Source organism: Schistocerca cancellata, chromosome 1, assembly GCF_023864275.1.
Source record: "Schistocerca cancellata isolate TAMUIC-IGC-003103 chromosome 1, iqSchCanc2.1, whole genome shotgun sequence".
NCBI classification, from domain to species: Eukaryota; Metazoa; Arthropoda; class Insecta; order Orthoptera; family Acrididae; genus Schistocerca; species Schistocerca cancellata.
Window position 1 is genome coordinate 419,911,636 of NC_064626.1, and position 19,947 is coordinate 419,931,582.

The following is a 19,947-nucleotide window of genomic DNA, read 5'->3' on the forward strand; positions in this document are numbered from 1 at the left end:
CCAAACATAGAAAGACTTAAAGAAGTAGGAAAGACATCAGATTTGGAGAACAGATTTATGAAAAAATGGCAAAGAGATAGTGTTGATGAAAGTGTTAATGACAAATGGATAAAAATGAGGGAAGGGCTCATGGACTCTGCCAAAGAAGTACTAGGAATTAGAGTATCCCAAAGCACCAGGAAAGAATGGATAACAGACAACGTTTTGAAAAAGATGGAAGAGTGGAGAAAGTTGAAAAGTGTAGACAGTGAAGAAGGCAAAAAGACATACAAGAAACTGAATAATGAATTAAGAAGAGAAACTGAAGAAGCGAGGGAAAAATGGATGGAACAGAAATGCGACAAAATAGAGAAAATGGTGAAAGACGCAAAGTATGAAATGATGTCTAGACTGGCTAGTGAGATAGTTTTGAATGTAAAAAGAAGAGGAATAACATGGAAATAGAAAGAACGGATGGTACTCTAGCAGAAGAACCACATGAGGTTTTGAACAGATGGCAAGAATATATTGAATGTCTGTATAAGGCGGATGAAATGCAAAGCGAAATTAAGGTTGAAGAGGAGCAATATGTGCCGGAAGATGGAAAGGAATTCACAATCTTGGAAGCAGAAGTAGAAAAGGTGCTGAAGGAGATGAAGAATAGGAAGGCATGTGGAATTGATGATTTACCATCAGAACTGTTGAAGAGTCCGGGAAACAAGGCAAGAAAAGAAATAGTCTACCTCTGTAACAAGATATATGACAAAGGGGAATGGCCTGAGGACTTCCTTGCAACAGTTATGATACCAATAGAGAAAAAGAGAAACACTAAAAAATGTGAAGAGCATTGGACCATCAGTCGTATTTCTCATGCAGCTGAAGTCTTGCTGAGAGTGTTGAATAGAAGGCTATATGCCAAGCTGGATAGAGGGATTGCAGAGGAGCAGTTTGGATTTAGAAGAGGAAAAGGAACAGGAAATGCTATTGGCCTGTTAAGAACTAGAGGGAAAGATATATGGAAAAAGGTAGAGAAATCTTTGTTGTTTTTATAGATTTAGGAAAGGCTTTTGACAGAGTTCAGTGGAACAAGCTGATGGATATTTTGAAGAGGAAAGGAGTAGATTGGAAAGAGAGACGACTGGTACAGAATCTATATTTACATCAGAAAGTAAGGATAAGGATTGGAAATGAAATGTCAGAAGGACGTAGCATTCGACAAGGTGTTAGACAAGGTTGTTGCCTTTCCCCACTGTTGTTTAACGCATACCTTGGAGAGATTATTGCAAAAGGCTTACATGGGAAAAGAGGAACATGTATTGGTGGAAAGGGAATAGAATTTATAAGATTTGCTGATGACATGGTATTAGTGGCAGGAAGTGAGTGGATAGTGAATAACATGCTGAAAGATCTGAATTAAGCTTGTGTGGAATATGGGATGCAAATAAACACAGTGAAAACAAACAGTACGGTCATCAGTACAAGACACACTGTCCAATATTAAAATAGGACAATCTACCATTAACCAAGCAAGTGCATTTAAATATCTTGGAAGCACAATAACTGAAGACTTGAGATGTCACCATGAAGTGAAAACTCGAATTGCCATAGCGAAGGAGGCATTCAACAGAAAGAGGAGACTCTTATGTGGCAATTTAGATAAAGGTCTAAGGAAAAGGCTTGGCAAAAGTTTTGTCTGAAGTGTGGCACTATATGAGGCAGAAACATGGACACTCAGACGAGAGGATGAAAAAAGGTTAGAAGCATTGGCGATGTGGATGTAGAGGAGAATGGAGAGAATAAGCTGGATGGAAAGATTGAGTAATGAAAGAGTATTGGAAAGGGTTGGTGAGAGAAGATGTCTGCTGAAGGTTGCAAGAGAAAGGAAAAAGAACTGGTTGGGACATTATTGAGAAGGGAGTGCTTGCTAGCAGATGCTTTGGAAGGATTGGTTTGTGGGAGAAGACTGAGAGGAAGAAGGAGATAAAAGATGATAGACGACATAAAGGGAAGAGGAAATTATGCAGACCTGAAGAGGATGGCAGAAGACCGGACAGCCTGGAGAACTACCGTGTGAAAACCTGCCTTTTGGCAGAACACTGATGCATTAACAAACTGTGCAGGTCTGCAGTGTGATGTTAAGGAAACTTAATGAATTGCACTCAGTGAAATCTTCTTTAAAGTAACTTGTTTTCTGAATAAGTTTTAAATGTGTTCCGTTAACAATCACGAGAATTGATTTACGTCATGAAATTCAGATTGTTGACCTAGTTCCTTATAGACATGTTCACGTGGTTCATTGATGCCCAAGATGTTAAAACCACACAGTAAATTGATGCTCGAAAATTTGTGTAAACTTATGCACTAAAAATTCTAGAAACATGCCCTAAATTCAGAAAATATGTAATGCAATATGAGGAATATACATTAAAAAGACATAAACAGGCACTTAAAGGAACAAACCAGGACCAAGTAGAAATTTCTTATAGACTCAACTTTGTTAGCCGTTTCAATCATAAAAGGTACTAGTTTCATCTTGCTAATGGCTATTTGTTTTATGTGTTGCCATACATTAGTAAATATTTTTCCAAAATCTCTGAAATAAATGTCTTTCTCTTGATTTGAAAGATGTTTGAAATTATCACTTGTTTGTATCAAACAATGGAAACTCCAGGTAGGAATACAGCATTTTAGGAAAAGACAGATTGCTACTTACCATAAAGAAGAGACGCTGTTTGTATGTCATTGCATAACATAGTCATTGTAGTCATTGCACAAAGATGTTATCTGGAACACCCAAGTTAAAGACCATTTTGCGAGAGAAATATTCATACTCTTCGATAGTATTACTTGATCTCAGATGATTTACTTTTTGTGTTACAACCATACTCTGAAGAATAACTTCTTCCTGAATGTAGGCCGCAATAATTCTTTTGGTTTGAAATAATGAAAAGTAGTATATTTTCTGTACTTTACAAATTTGTAATATTGTATTAAGAATACAGAAAATTCCTTTTGATATAAACTGATGGGGAAAAAAACCCAGAATACTGAGCAGGAGTTGTGAGACATATATTGTGGATGACTGTTTACTCTTTCAGAATACATTTTGGTAAAATTTCAGATGTTTTGAGTTGTTTAGGCACTTACGCACGTGCATTTTTTAACAAATTTTCATGTAGCATAGAATTACTTTAATCATTGTTTTTCGGTTAAGTATTGCCATGTGATGTTTTTTCTTTCCAATGTATAATTTTAATTTATTTTATAGGGTGTAATACGCTTACATGTACATATTTCCAGTGTAACATTGTGTACTTGCATCAGTTGTAGGGAAATATTGCTTGTAAAAAAATCAGTGTGTGTGTTCATGAGGAAGGAAATGAATGATTTCAGTATGATCCTACACAATTCATATTAGTCATTCAATTATTGTAATTTTTACAACGGAATTTCAAATAACACAATGGAGTCGTAGATCTTAATCGCTGAATCACTGAGTGGCGGGATCTTCTTGAGATTGTTGGCTGTTGGTTGGTTGTGACAATAGTCAGCACAGTTTGTATGGCATTTGCAGCAGGATACTGCTGTCAGAATGTTGAGTCACTTGTATGCTCAGCATGAAACCTTGAGATTGTTGGCTGTTGGTTGGTTGTGATAATAGTCAGCACAGTTTGTATGGCATTTGCAGCAGGATACTGCTGTCAGAATGTTGAGTCACTTGTATGCTCAGCATGAAACAAAAGTAAAAAGACATAAATTAAGCCTATGATTTACATATTACTTTAACACACAAATGCAAGTATTTGAATATCCTTTAAATAATTTTTAATACATATTAAATTACTACTAAATCTTCTCACTTGTGGCCCGCCTCTGTGGAAATTATAGCAGTGTAAAAACTCCAGTATCTTGTCACTGTGCAACATGTGCTAAGTCTTGCGTGCATTGAGGTAAAATGAGGGCACATCCCAGGCAAACAATGTACAACGTTTTTATTGAAATGGACATAAATAAAAAAGCTTCTCCTTCGGAGACAAGTTAATCACCACAATTTTGTGATTAGTGCTGTATTTTATAAAAGTCCAGCTTATGTTGAAGACTTTAATGATGAAACAGTTAGAATTAATGTTCACTCAGAAGTAGAACAAAATAATGTAGTTGTAGTGCCGCTACCCAGTCTTTGGACATTAACAGCCATGGGCCAGTAGCCGCTAGTGTGGCGACATATCGGACCCAATAACAGACATAGCAATTTATTGCGGAGCAAGGATAACAGAGTGTAGCAGTAAACAGCAGCGCACAGTGGTAACCGTGTAGCAAGTGGGGCAATTTCACCACACCAAGCCAAGTCTCATGTTATGGCTACGTGACTAGGCATCAGGCTTTAGTGAAGCAAGTGGGCACAGGAGGATTTAAATGAGAGTGGATTTTAAGGCAGGGATGACTTCTCATTGCTGGAAATGAGTAGTGTCAGGACACCAGAGCTACACCAGACAGCAGGATGACTGTGATCACCCAGAAGTAGCCGTGGGCTAGAAACTGGCCCTAAGTTCTTCAAGGGAATTGGTGCCACTGCTCTGCTGGCCTGCTGTCTGTGCCTGCCACCACCAGTGCTGAGTTCCTGGTGGGACATGATGCCACAGTGCCAGCTGTCTTCTGACCCCTATCTGAGAGCAGTAGGCAGAACCCAGCACATATCAGACTCCACACGCCAATACTGTGGCCTCGTGCATAGTCGAGGGACCATTCTCTGAGTGGAATGCTGTCCCAGAATGGCACATAGCTCTGCTGAGATGTTAGGGGCAGTGGCATCCAAAGACTGCTGGCCTCAGTAACACTGGGCACCAGCTCAGCAGCTGCAAGTGGAAGCTGGTGCCTGTTTATCAGCACCAGCTGGGAACAATGGGGAAAAGCATGGCTGCTTCACTACCTCATGCATTGAAGTGACTCAAAGTGATTTGTAACTGTTAACAGTATTTCACCAGAGCCTACTGGCTTGTCACCACAGCTCACTGATTCCTCAACAAACACAGCGCGCTATATACTAAAGATCTGTGGCTGATAGCAAGTTTTTGACATCTCTGATGCAGAGGCCAAGTCCTAGCAATAGTGAAGGCAGGAACTGGCGACTCTTCAGTCAGTGGTGGTGTGGCATTGTACTTAGTGAAGGTTTCGATTGAGGCTCTGATTGTGGAACTGCAGGTGTAGTAGGCGCCCGGCCCAGAACTTTTCGGAATGTGCCTTGGAGCAGCTTTGTGATGCACTAAATGCCCAGGCCGGGTAGAGATACTAAAGGAACTATTTGCAGTTGCATGGCCTGTGGAGGCAAACAGGTCTATGAGGTCAGTGACTTATGGCTGGCACTCACAATGCTACCTGCTGGCCTAAGTAATGTGCGTGGTTGAACTCTGTTGTTTGCAGATCTAACCCTTGAACGTTAGACCTCTTGCTATACCAATACTGTGAGAAGGGTTGCCAGTTTGTAGCGCATACAGTCCCTACACAGCATCCCCCCTCCTCTCAGAGGACGAGGTAGTGTAGTAATTCTTGATATTTGAGGACCCTGAACCTTCTTCGTTGACTGCCTTTGGAAGAGGTGACCCCAGCTGGCTGAGGCATCTGGCCAAACAAAGTATCCGTGAGCGGGTGCTGCCTGTTTGCTTTGGCAGGTTTAGCATGACACTGCCATGTTGGCAATATTTGCATTGATGACTTGCCAATACATGAGTTGATGCGTCAGCCTCTTCGTGGGCACAAATTCCCAGTGGCACTAATGTGGGAGGGTCAGAATGTGGTGCCACAAGGCCAATGGGATCACGATATGGGTGCAACGGATTTATCCTTGCAACAAAAAAAAAAAAAAAAAAAAAAAAAAAAAAAACCTCTATTGACGATGGAGAAATCATGTCACCTGTGCCAGAATGCTTGGACTTCCTGGTGAGCCAACAGTTTCCAGACCTTCAGCCACCAGGGCACCAGATGGAGTAATACCCAAGTATCAGAGTCCTCCAAGGAAAGGCGGGCTATGGCTTCTTCCACTTCTGTTTCTATGTGGCAACAGACCTCTGGTTCCGAATCTAATTGTTTCTTGCCCTAATGGTAACATGGATTGAATGTCAGTGTCGGCACATTGAAGTGCTGACCTGATGTCCCATAAGTACCTAGACAAAAAACAATGCCCATCTCTGGAGATGACACTCCAATTTGGTCAGAATGTTGGAGACTGCCTTGAATAACAGTAAAAAGGGTTTTATGGGTAGTCAGTAATGTGAACCATCATTCATACATGTTATCATGGGATTTTATGAGTGCTAACACAGTATCCGGAGCTGCCTCTTGAATTTGGCTGTTGCATTGCGACTGCATTAGAGTTCTAGATATGAGTGCAACAGGACATTCCCGACCATCTACTTTGTAAGATAACACTGCGCCCAAGCTGTAGTCAGAAGTGTCAGCTGCTCATTTAGAGGCATGTCAGACGGAGCAGGGATTGCTTGATATCTCTGGAGGCTCTATTGCAGGTGGTAGTCCAATTCCAATTCACATTTCTGTGCAACAACTGATGGAATGGTTCCACTATTGCCATGGCATGTGCAGTGAACTACTGATAATTAATAAGTTGACCGAGCACATGTTGTAGTTGCTTTATGTCCGTTCAGACAGTAAGTTGTTGGATGGCTTGGTCATACTGTGCTGTAGGTCGTATTCCTGAAGTACTGACAAGGGGAACCCCATCACGACCCACTCAGATTTAGTGGTAAGATGGCACAGTGGATAGCCTGTCAAAAACTGAACACAGATCCAACTTGAAAACAGGAGGAAGGTATACTGAACTGTGGAAAACAGGCAAAATAAAAACAACTAACAGTCCAGGCTCAAGATGAACATCATCAGGTGAATTTGAGTTGCCACGGCTTGGTGGTTATGTGGTGAGGGGTGTTGGACTGCGAAAGGGGAGATCAATGTACAAATCTTCCTTGTGCCCTGTTGCCCCCCCCCCCCCCCCTCCAAACCCAAAAAATAAAAATAAAATTTAATGAACTGTCCATCTTGTCATTGACGTATCTGTTCACTCTATTCAAATTTGTGCCTGTGTCGTGTGTAATGTCTGTTTGCAACAATGAGGTGTAAGGAAGGTACCACCAGCCATACACCCTCTTATTTGTACAACATTTTATGACTTTCGTATTCCTTTTTGGAAGTTTTGACTCTTGAATTCCTTTGTTGTAACATAGTTCACACTCATTTAGTTGTATATTTTCACTTTTCTTGCCCGCTCTCACTATACATCATATTTACGTGTGGCAGCAATATATTCTTACCACATGATTCATATTCTACAATCAATTTATAGTATGACAATTGCTAATACTATACAAAAAGAACAGACATGTCAATGACCAGATGGAAAGTTTATAATTTTGTGAAGAAAAAAAAGCACGAGTGAGATTTGAACACAGATCTCCTGCTTTGCAGTTAAACACCATGACTACAGAACCACGACATTGTGATTGTTGCAATTCGCTCGATGTTTCACTTCTTGAGGTTGGACCATTCACTGTTTCTAGTTTGCTTCTTTTTTCACAGTTCAGTACACCTTCTTCCTGATTTCATGCTTGATCTGTGTTCAGGTGTTGACAGACTGTCCAGTGGGCCATTTTACCACTAAATCTGAAGGGAGTGTGATGGGGAGTTTCCCTTGTGAGAACATGACCAAGATATACCACCTAATGGATGAAAAATTGCATTTGTCCATTTACCCTTAAAATTATCTTGTTGGAGAGCAGCAAAAGGTGCATCAAGGTTGTCCACTAACTCCAGGGCATCTATACAGTGATGAGAATGTTGTCCAGCTAGTTTGCTGCACTAGGTACATCCCTCGTACCTGTTCAAAGTACCATTGAAAAATAGCTGGGGCTCTGGCAATACCGAAATGTAGCTGTCATAGTGGAATAGTCCCAATGGCTTGTTAATGCCCAGAATGTTCCATGATGCCATGTCCAGAGGAAGCTAACAGTAAGCTTCTTGCAAATCAGCCTTGGTGAAAATCTTGGCTCCTGCAAGCTGTACCATAATATTATCCACTTTTGGTATTGGTTAGCTGTCAGTGATGGACTGTACATTGATCGAGGCCTTGAAAACACCACAAATGTAAAGTGACACACAATAATGGTGGGGGGTAGTAGCTCACTGACTGGTAGTGACTGCGATGAGAATGCCTTCCTCTTGGAGGTGTTCAGACTGCAGTTTATCTTTGGGCATGAATGCAACATCTTAGCTTTAAAGAATCTGACTGTGGCTGTTGGAAGCAGGGCGACATGAGCTTCAAAACCAATTATGCCAATAGTAGGATGGAAAAAATGCTGACTCTTACTTGGAGCAAGTAGGAGGTAGCCGTTGATGGCTGAATGCTGCTGGAGAAGGTCCAAAACAAGGATGTTGATAGCTTCTTAAGTGTTCCCCCTCCCCCCCCTCCCCCCGATGCATGCCATGAAGACAGTGTAACAATATTGAATGCGAGTTGTGAATTGTCGTTTCACTTCCATAATATCATTCTGGAGAATTCTTGTAGCTGAGTGAGTCTGAATCATAAGTCTCCCAAATTACGATAGGCTTGGAAGAACTCATATTGGTCTGGAAATCCACTGGTATGGAGTTGACAGTGAGGGTAAAAAGTTGACCACATATGGGAAACATAGTGTGAACATGTAAAATGTTCTGGCCACAGGCATCGCGCACATCCTCAACTCCCTAGAAGGAGGGTCGATGCAGGCCTAATCTACATTCTTTTTGAGGGAAGATTGGCAAACTTCCGCCTTGTGTCCTGTCTTGTTGCAGGAAGAATATTTAACGTGGCGACAACAACATTGTTGCTGTGAGTGGATGATAAAACAGCTGCTGCATGAGGTTAACTGCTGCAGGTGGCGCACAGAGGGCTTGCCAGCCCCAGAAAGCAGAATGTAGTGCAGGCAAGAGTTGTGTTTGTGGTGAACGAGTAGGCAGGCTGCAAGGGTTGTGTAATGTTGCCTGTTCGAAATACCTAGTCATGGGGAGGTAGCACTCTAATGCATGGTCCTTTAATTTCAGATCAGTATGAAGTGTGGTGAACGTACAAGAATCATGTCTCGTGACAAGGGAAGTTGTGGAGGACTGTTAATGTTGAGATTAATACACTGGAACATTGCAGTTTGATTGTTCACTGAAACACTACAGTTTGGCTATTCATCCTCTGTAAGTGTGTCCTCTAAGCTTGTGGCAAATAAGTAATTTATGGTAGGCCACTGCAATTTGTACTTGTGAGTCAAAATATGCTAGTAAACAAGTCTTTAAGCGATCGCATGTGAGGGAATTAGGCTCCACTTAAGGATTAAGCTGCTGTAGTAAATGGTAAAATTCCAAGCCTTCATAGGCAAGGAAGAACACTTGCTGCTGCATATCATTTGTTGTACCATGGGCTGGGAAGTGTTGTTCCAGTTTGGCCATGTAGTTCACCCAGGGCTTGATCTTCCAGTCAAACGCATGGAATGGTGGCAGTGCACTCCTAAATCCTTTAATCAGTGAGTTGATATGGGACAGCCGGTTCGACAGCTCCAGGTTGGATATGGTGATTGCCACCATCTTGTCTGCCATTGCGTGCATAGCATGTCCTATTCTCTGGAGTAGCAGCAACACTTGGGCAGTAAGACCGAAGGGCTGGGTATGGTGAGGCAAAAAACCACTTTTAAGTTTTTCACAACATAGGAGTCACACGCACCAGACACTGTCTACTTGGAGCATAAAATGCACGAAAGTTTTGGTTCATAGAAAAGTTTCTTGTCATCACTTGCTAAGGCTTGTGGTGGTTGAGATACAATGAGAACACAGCCAAGGTAAACAATGTATAACAGTTTTATTGAAAAGCACAAATACCGAAAGCCTCCTATTTTGGAGAAAAGTTAACCATTACAAATTTGTGATTAGCACTGAATTTTTAAGTCCAATGTAGGTTGTAGGTCGTACTTCTGAAGCAGTCAAAGTTAATGTTTACTTGGAAGGAGAACAAAAAAGCGTAGTGGAGATGATGGGTAGTACCATGTTCCTAGACATCTTCTATTTGGAGGCCAGTTCCCAGTGACAGTGAAAGCAAGTGCTGAGGGTTCTGATGATCAGTAGTGTTTGATGTGCCACAGCATCATATGGAGTAAAGGTTCTGATTGAGACTGGTTATGAAACAGCAGAGGCAGTTGGCACCTGGCCCATAGCTTGATAGAATGTTCCTCGGAGTGGCTTTGTGCCTAAATACCCAGGCCATGTAGAGGTACTAGAGGAAATTTTGGTGATTATGTGACCCGTGGAGGCAGACTGGTCTGCGAGACCATTGACCTCTAGCAGCAATTGCACTGCTGCCTGCTGCCCTAGGCAGATTGCGTGATTGAACTCCGTCATCTGCCAATGTAACCTCTTAAAGATACTTGTGATATCATTGGTGTGGGAAGGGTTGCCAGTCCGCAGGGTGTACAGCCCATTCATAGCAACTCAAAGTTTATTTTTGAATTTTCAGAATGACATTTTGGGGCCTGTGCGTAAATCTTAAAAACCTGTAATGTTTATGTGTTTGTTATATTCTGAATTTCTATGTGAATGCATTGGTCCCTTTTGTCAACTTTGTGTTGTATGTGGACATAGAAGAGTCACATTTTACACCTACTAAAGTTAATAAAAGTTGCTGCACAGGGATGACATTGTGGGTCTTGCATTAAGCACAGAGCTACAGAGGAATATACTAGCACTATTTTGCTTTGTTAAACAACACCAAAATACATTAAACAATTATGAGAAAAATAGCAAAAAAGTGGTATTTTGTAGTGTGTTTCATCAGAGGAGGAAGAATCTTTGTTAATTGAAGAATTTCAGGGTTTATTTGTATTTGATTGCCATGCAGTTCCTCTTGTTTGACCCAACTCAATCAAAAGTTGTTCGCTTGCCTGTCTCATGATGCAGGTAAATATACATGAGGGAAATGGCACACTTCATTGTATTGTGACTCTATACTCACGTCCAGAGGCAGTTTGTTATACAATCTGATAGGTGTGAACAAATTTCAGTGTGAGTACTTTTCATTCTCATCAGCAAACAAGTTGGAGCCTGTTTTTCTGTGCAAGTTGAAATAGAACTGTTCTCTTAATCTGCAGAGGTGTCTGCCTTCCAATTGAGAATTTATGGGACAAGGTGAAGAAAATATTCAGATGTGACTGGCTACACGATTCCTTGTAGATACCTTATATTATACACATAATAACTTCTTACCCGCCTGAATAACCACACACTTTAGCACTCCCAGGATTTGAGCAGGTGTATTGGCCCCAGTTTGAATCCAACTGGCCTATTGACAAGGGCATTGTGCTGGCCAGACTGGATATAGTTTTAAGCAGTTTCCTACATCTGACTAAGTGAATACTGGACCGTTACTGACACTCGTCCTCAGTTACATGATTTGCAAACATTTAAAAAATGTTCATACACTTTCACATAGATAACACTACACACAGACAGTTGGGATACACAAATTCTGTCACCGGGGAGGGCATCTGGTCTCTCTCTAACATTAACAAAGCCGTGCTAATCTCCTGTAGATATGGAATAAACGCAAAAGAAGGTGAATGTAACAACCTCTTGTGAGAAGTGGAGAAACCAATACTTTCCTCACAAAAAAATCGGTACACTATTTTGATTATGATCATGATATGTAAGTACTCTCATCCATTACTCTAAGGAGACGTGAATTTTGTGCGTGTGAATAAAGTGATGCAGTACAGGAAACACTCAATCACTGAAAATACAGCAATTTCTCCTATTTATCTATTCATTTATTATTAACAGCAACATTATAGATGATACAGACAAAGACCTGCAACATACACGCTACTTTTGATATAGTGATTTCTTTATTCATTTTTATTTACGCTCTAGTTGACGGAAAGCTGATAATTGCAACGTATCCACATGTCACATAACAGTAAATCATGGTTTTTTTATAACCTATATCCCAAAGAAAGCAGGTGTTGACAGATGTGAAAATTACCGAACTATCAGTTTAATAAGTCACAGCTGCAAAATACTAACACGAATTCTTTACAGACGAATGGAAAAACTGGTAGAAACCGACCTCGGGGAAGATCAGTTTGGATTCCGTAGAAATATTGGAACACATGAGGCAATACTGACCTTACGACTTACCATAGAAGAAAGATTAAGGAAAGGCAAACCTACTTTTCTAGCATTTGTAGACTTAGAGAAAGCTTTTGACAATGTTGACTGGAATACTCTCAAATTCTAAAGGTGGCAGGGGTAAAATACAGGGAGCGAAGGCTATTTACAATTTGTACAGAAACCAGATGGCAGTTATAAGAGTTGAGGGACATGAAAGGGAAGCAGTGGTTGGGAAGGGAGTAAGACAGGGTTGTAGCCTCTCCCCGATGTTATTCAATCTCTATATTGAGCAAGCAGTAAAGGAAACAAAAGAAAAATTTGGAGTAGGTATTAAAATCCATGGAGAAGAAATAAAAACTTTGAGGTTCGCCGATGACATTGTAATTCTGTCAGAGACAGCAAAGGACTTGGAAGAGCAGTTGAACGGAATGGATGGTGTCTTGAAGGGAGGATATAAGATGAACATCAACAAAAGCAAAACTAGGATAATGGAATTTAGTCGAATTAAGTCGGGTGATGCTGAGGGTATTAGATTAGGAAATGAGACACTTAAAGTAGTAAAGGAGTTTTGCTATTTGGGGAGCAAAGTAACTGATGATGGTTGAAGTAGAGAGGATATAAAATGTAGAATGGCAATTGCAAGAAAAGCGTTTCTGAAGAAGAGAAATTTGTTAACATCGAGTATAGATGTGTCAGGACGTTGTTTCTGAAAGTATTTGTATGCAGTGTAGCCATGTATGGAAGTGAAACATGGACGATAAATAGTTTAGACAAGAAGAGAATAGAAGCTTTCGAAATGTGGTGCTACAGAAGAATGCTGAAGATTAGATGGGTAGATCACATAACTAATGAGGAGGTATTGAATAGAATTGGGGAGAAGAGGAGTTTGTGGCACAACTTGACAAGAAGAAGGGACCGGTTGGTAGGACATGTTCTGAGGCATCAAGGGATCACAAATTTAGCATTGGAGGGCAGCGTTGAAGGTAAAAATCGTAGAGAGAGAGACCAAGAGATGAATACACTAAGCAGATTCAGAAGGATGTAGGTTGCAGCAGGTGCTGGGAGATGAAGAAGCTTGCACAGGATAGAGTAGCATGGAGAGCTGCATCAAACCAGTCTCAGGACTGAAGACCACAACAACAACATTTCTCTTTTCGGCAAAAACATACATTAAATTAGTGCTCCTAACACCTTTTAGTTCCATACAGACCTTAGTTGAAAAGTTTTCTTAGTGACATCACATGCAACTTGCTGTGATAAACAATTTTCGCTATACAACATTTCTACTGGAGGAGTGGGGGAAGCCGTGACGCATATCAGGATAGGCAGTGTGCCATGTTACGTTACTCATAATTAAGGCTCTCAAAGAATGTTATGCTAGTTTTTATTGTGCTATTTCTACACAAGAAGTCTATGTAGCTAAGTATTTGTAATCAAATCTTAATCCATGGCTGGACAGTATTTATTTATTTTTGTTTGTTTCAGTGTGAAGTCTCGCTTGAATCAGAGCCAACGTGAGGAACTCGGTTTGATTGAACAAGCATATGACAATCCCCATGAGGCACTGTCTAGAATAAAACGACACTTGTTAACACAGAGGGCTTTTAAAGAGGTGAGACATTGATTTCCTACTTTATCAGAGGGATGAACAGCTATCTGTTTTTTGATAATTTTGAAGCACATTAATAGTAGTTATTTTATTACTATGTTGATTAATTTTTAAGTTATTGCCTAGAAAATGAACAGAATCTGCTAGGATAAGACCGTGAGTTAACTAGGTCACTCCTGCATAAATACAAAGCTGCAGAAAACTTTGTAGACTGCCTTGAGAAGGAATGTGAATATTTGGAAGTTGAGTTTGAGTGTAAAAGACTGAATGGTCATGTGTAAGAAATGGAAGAGAGCAGATGTAATGAAGTTACAGAGAAAAGAAGTTAGTGTTTGTGGAAGGACATATGCAATGAAGTTACAGAGAAAAGAAGTTAGCATTTGTCCATTGACATATGTAAAGAAAGTGATAGCACAAGTCAGCTAATTGAAGAAAAATTACAAAATATGACAATGTATGTATTAATTACCTGAAATTAGTACCCATGCTTTAGAGGTCAGTGAGTATTAGAAGACTTAGGTTTTTCCAAAAATAAGAGAACAAAATTATCACAATTGGAATATAAAGTAAAACTACAGTGAATGGAAGACTTTGCAAGATGAAGTAAACAGTAAATTTGAAGATTGGCTTGGGTATCAGTGTTGTATTAGATGAATTCGTACTGGAAGCATTATGCTTTCTTTTCATTGTGACCTACAACCTATTTTGTCAAGATAAAAATCCTTACTCTGTTTCATGTGCAAGAGTATTGCCCTACATGAGATATTAAATAGCAAAAATGAATGATTTTGGCAAAGCTCTGAATTTTCATTACTAATATGACACTAGACCAGTTGATTAACAAAGCTTATTTAGTAAGTTTTGGGCAAGGTGGAGCGAAGACTCTTCTGTTATGACGATTGTTGCTTAGTTTCTGCATCATAGCCATAAACCCGAGCAGTTGTTTAATTTCCGTGCAGATGCAAACCCAATGTTGTTTCTGATCATTATTGAAACAATCTGGGCACAAACTTTAGTGCAGTCCTTCTCATTTTCAATTCTTCTGATAAAATATGTTTACATGTACCACACTGTATGCACAAGGTGATGTCTGGTTGATCTTTCAGAGTCAGATCATTCACTTTCCGAACACACTCTTGTGTGGTACCATTCATAGCCAGCCAGAACTGCTTTCATTATTAGTCAATGTTCACTTTGAAACATATTTCCTAGCTGTAAATCTTTTGCTTAAATCATTGTTTCCAAAACTTGCTTTAACATTAAATATGTTTCTGTAGCGATTTTCACAAGCTTGAAACAACTTTATGCGGAGATTTTAGGTCAGCTGTTGCAAACTTGTGGAAATGCAACATTGGAAATATGCTCACCAGCAATTAACCAAATCATTCAGCTCAGACACTTGTGACATTGTTTCAGAGCTCTTGTGTTGGAAGACACCTAGCACTTTTTCAGTGTACTCACAACAATTTGAGTGCAACATTCGAACTTCAGGAGCTTCTGTATACCACCTTGTAATTTGCAGACTTTGTCCGGAGAGGAACTAAAACCTGCTTATAGTGACGTTATTACTTGCATTACATGCTTCATATAAATTTCAGGAACATCTGGCAAGTGCTTTGTGGTCTTGGAAAAAAGGATCTTACCTGTACAAAATAAAGAATGAGTTACTAAATTATATTCTAAGAAATTGGTTTAAATAGTAAAGTATTTGTGGCAGAAATAAACACAGATAATGCCTTAAGTAAAATATTTTTGTTCCAGGTTGGTATAGAATTCATGGATCTCTACAGTCACTTGGTACCTGTTTATGATGTGGAACCCTTAGAGAAAATAACTGATGCTTACCTAGACCAGTACCTCTGGTATGAAGCTGATAAGAGAAGATTATTCCCACCTTGGGTGAAGCCATCAGACACTGAGCCACCACCCCTCCTTGTCTATAAGTGGTGCCAGGGTATGTTTGCAGGTTTTTGGTGGAATCAGTATTTTAATTTCTTTTTGCTAGAACTTTTGTTTTTATGTTTGTACCAGGTATACAGTATAATCCCGCTTTTACGTTCCCAGAATTAATGTTTTCCCGCTGTTTATGCCATTTTTTTTTATCGTTCCCATCCAGTTTCCTTTGTACATGATGTTAATTCACACCCAATTTTGCGTTAACATATTTATAATTTTCTGGTGGTGATTTGTGCTTTATGAAAAAATGTTCATCAAGAAATGGACTAACGTAATTCACATTAAATTATGCTGGCATGGCATTGGCCGTCAAGTAGTGTTTAAAAACTTTACATGGTTAAATTTCTTGACATCAGGGTGCTCTTCTCAGCAGATCTGAACTGGAAACTGGTAAAAGTCAGAACAATTTGTGCTTCATCTCCTGCCGCTACCATGAGCTTCTCGGTGTGGTGGCTAATAAAAGTAACTAGGTTCATTCGAATAAAAGTATTATGACCAATCAAAACCATTTCCAAACTGTCTGTAGTATGCTTGTGCAGCTTCGTAATTGTTGTGATTGTCTTGATCTGTGTTATTCGAACCATATTTAATGTGTTTCATTGTTTGGTTACTTTTAGCACTAGTTGACACATTTCCGTACCTTGTTGCAAATGGCTTTGATTTAAATACAGCACCAGTTAGGTATTTTTATTCGTACTTAGCAACATGTGTTCCGAAAGTTTGTTCTCATTGTCAGGTGCAAATGTTCACACAAGTATTTTTGTGATGTTTTGCACACAAACATTGTGAGTGATAGTGTGCGTGTGTGTGGTTTTGTATATAATTGAGGAGGCACAGTACCTGATAACCTCAAAAAGATGATTACAGTGCAAGAGACTCTGAACAACACACATGCAGGTATCACACAAAATACTTAAATAAATATTTGCAGTTGACAACAAGAAAAAATTCTAGAAATATGTAGTGCTGAGTATGAAAAAAATACATAACTGGTGTAATCATTCATTATTCATGTAATGAATGTCAGTTGCAGGCTTTCCAGAAACATCTATCCTTTACATAACTTTAAATGCTTAAAACTTTATTTCCTTCATTTTACACCATTTTTTGTAATCCCTTTAAAAGCGTAAAAGTGGGGTTTCACTGTATTTGGTATTGGATTCTTATACAAATGAATGGTTAGGATTCTGTCATATTATATTCTGTTATTTCTAACTCAAAGAATACCATATATTTAAGTATGCTTCAAATTTATTTCCTAATTAAGAAGGTTTGACACTAGTTGTTTTGTCAGAACAAAGTCATTCTAGTAATTGTAGTTATTTTACCCAGTGATTTCTCTTTATTGTGTTATAGAGTTTGTTCTTGGATTTTAAGATATGACCTTGAAACTAATTGTATGTATCTTGTAGGAATCAACAATCTGCAGGATGTTTGGGATGTCACTGAAGGAGAATGTAATGTACTACTGGAATCAAAGTTTGAAAAAATGTATGAAAAAATAGATTTGACACTCCTTAACAGGCTGTTGAGACTAATCGTTGATCACAATATTGCTGATTACATGACAGCAAAAAATAATGTTGTCATTAATTATAAGGTTGGTTATACAAAATTTATTTAAATACAATAGTTAATCTATACAACTATATATGTTTATTTTTCATAACTTCAAGTAACAGTGTAAAAAATTGTAATCTTCTTCATGTAGTTTAACAAGCAGTGATGATGCCTGTGGCATTACTAACAGTATATAAAAATTCCTCTAGAGACTTAAATTCTCTATTGAAAATTTATTTTTATTTTTGGGAAATATTTATCATTGCTGTGGCAGGTGTGTGTGATTTGTAAACTGTTGTGATTAATCACTATTTGTAATGTATACTGGGTGGTTGTAATTAAACTACAGCTACTGTTAAAGCATTAATGTGGAAAAAATTTACTCAGAAAAAATTAGTTCAAATTTTGGCCACCAGGTGCAAATATGGCACTGTGAATGCAAGGAAGATGTATAGAAATGTTTCTATGCATAATGAATTAGGAACAGCAGAAAAGGTAAAACAAGTGGGAAAGCCATAATGTTTGTTTTATTATTACCCTCTGCTTACATAATTTGTTAAAATTGAGCATTGGAGACATTGACAAGATGCTGCATCCGTAAAACAATGTGATCAACAGTTCTGATGGTATCTGAGGAATGTATTCCTGTTTATTGGCCTTCAGATCAGTTAGAGACCAAACATATCCTTGGTTAGCATGTTCTTTTAGATATCCTCAGAGCCAAAAGTCTCGTGGATTCAATTCAGGTGATCTTGCAAGCTGTCATCTGGAAAACCTCTTGAGATAATGCATTCATGAAAGGTTGCATTAAGCAGATCTTACACTGAACAAGAGGCACGAGATGTTGCCCCACCCTCCATGAAAACAGTGATTTCCACAAAGTTGTGCTTTTCTAAAGCAGGAAGTGACAGGGAAATGTCAGTAATGTGCGTATGTCACGCTACAGTTGACAGGCCTTCTGGGTATATTCGCTTCAAAGAAGAATGGGCCAAGAATAAAGAGGCATGTGAATCCACACCACACAGTCCCAAACAAAGAGTGCAGTGGCTCTTCGCGCACAATGCAGGTTCCCAAATTTGGCAGTTCTGTGTATTCATTGCACCCTGTAGTGTAAAATGTGCCTCATCACTCTGTAGACTATTGCCTGGCCGTGTCATCAACTTTGGTCTTTGTCAGAAACAAAGGAGCAAATTCAGAACATTGCTGTGAATTGTGAGGTTTCAGCTGCAGCACAGTCTAGATCTTGTAATGGTACCAGTGTAAAATAGACCACAGAACTTTCTGTACTGTTTATCATGGGATAGACAATTCTCATGACACTGCACAAGCACTGGTACTTAAACTACCTGGGTTATGTGCTGCGTGGTCATTTACAGGTATAGCAACTCATCAATAACTTCCCGTGAGATAGGACACCTTCCTCTTGCAGGTGCCACCCTAAGCCCACCATCCTTTTCAAATTTCAGTATCGTATTCTGTAAACCATTTAATGTCATTGGGCAACCCTTCAGCCCTTTCAGTCAGCAATACTCTCTCAGTGCATAACTGTATTTGGTACCTTTCACATAAAACAGTTTTCACCTCAGTGCACAGTGTCTATTCTCGATAGCCATGCTGTTCAAGTTATGGCTTGTCAGATGACAGTGTGAATGTTGTACCGTCATACAAACAGTATATGGTGCGTGATTCACACCCTGTGGCAAAAATTGTAACTAATCGGTTTCGCATTAATGCATTAGCATACCAAGTTTCGATCTCCATGAGTAGCTACCCTTATTAATTATAACTGCCCAGTACATCTGTGTAACTGGGGGGGTGGGGGGGGGGGGAGGAGGAGGAGGAGGAGGAGGAATGTGACCCACATCCTTTTTGGGGGTGGTAGACAACATTAAACTTTTGACAGTAATGTGACTCAGTCTTAATTAACTAGGATTTTTCAGTTTCCTAGCTCTACATAAATCTTTCCAAGTCAGGTGGTATTAATTAAATTAAAATCAATTGAAGCATTAATATTTTGCTGTTATTTTCTAGGATATGAATCATACCAACAGTTATGGCATAATAAGAGGGCTTCAGTTTGCTTCATTTATAGTCCAATATTATGGGCTTGTGTTGGACTTGTTGGTGTTAGGGCTTCAGAGAGCTTCTGAGATGGCAGGACCTCCACAAATGCCAAATGATTTCCTCACATTTCAGGATGTTGCAACAGAATGTGCACATCCCATCAGGCTGTATTGTCGTTATGTTGACAGGATTCACATATTTTTCAGGTAAGATTTGAAGTTTACAGAAGCTGAAATTACTTAAATTGTTACTGGTTTGGGTAATGATTAAAATATTGTAATGGGCTCTTATTCACCTGTTTTAATAAGTTGTGGATAGTTCATTCTGACTTTTTGAGCTGATAACTTCATTGAATCTAGCTTTATGTAAATTCGAGAAATGTACTTTCCACTTTACTTTCAGAGGTAATTTTTAATGAAAATAATCAATTTTTAAAATTTAATTTAATTGGATAAATAAAAAATCTATTCACAAAGCAGCAGCTGGAGAACTCGCTATAAAGGTATAAAAATTTGCAAGCTTCCAAGCAGTGCCCCCTGCTTCTGGTAGAAGGGCTGAAGGGGAACATCGGGTAAGACTCCCCTGACCCT

The 19,947-nt window shown here is 39.3% G+C and overlaps 1 protein-coding gene across 1 annotated transcript in view; it reads left to right on the plus strand.

The window, feature by feature from the left end:
* The window catches only part of LOC126175960 (pre-mRNA-processing-splicing factor 8), a 102,814-nt gene that overhangs the window by 39,656 nt on the left and 43,211 nt on the right, over positions 1-19,947 (plus strand). The window contains exons 17-20 of the mRNA XM_049923050.1: positions 13,654-13,780; positions 15,539-15,731; positions 17,146-17,333; positions 19,325-19,563. Of these exons, the coding sequence (XP_049779007.1) occupies positions 13,654-13,780; positions 15,539-15,731; positions 17,146-17,333; positions 19,325-19,563 (747 nt within the window). The remainder of the gene's footprint in view (positions 1-13,653; positions 13,781-15,538; positions 15,732-17,145; positions 17,334-19,324; positions 19,564-19,947) is intronic.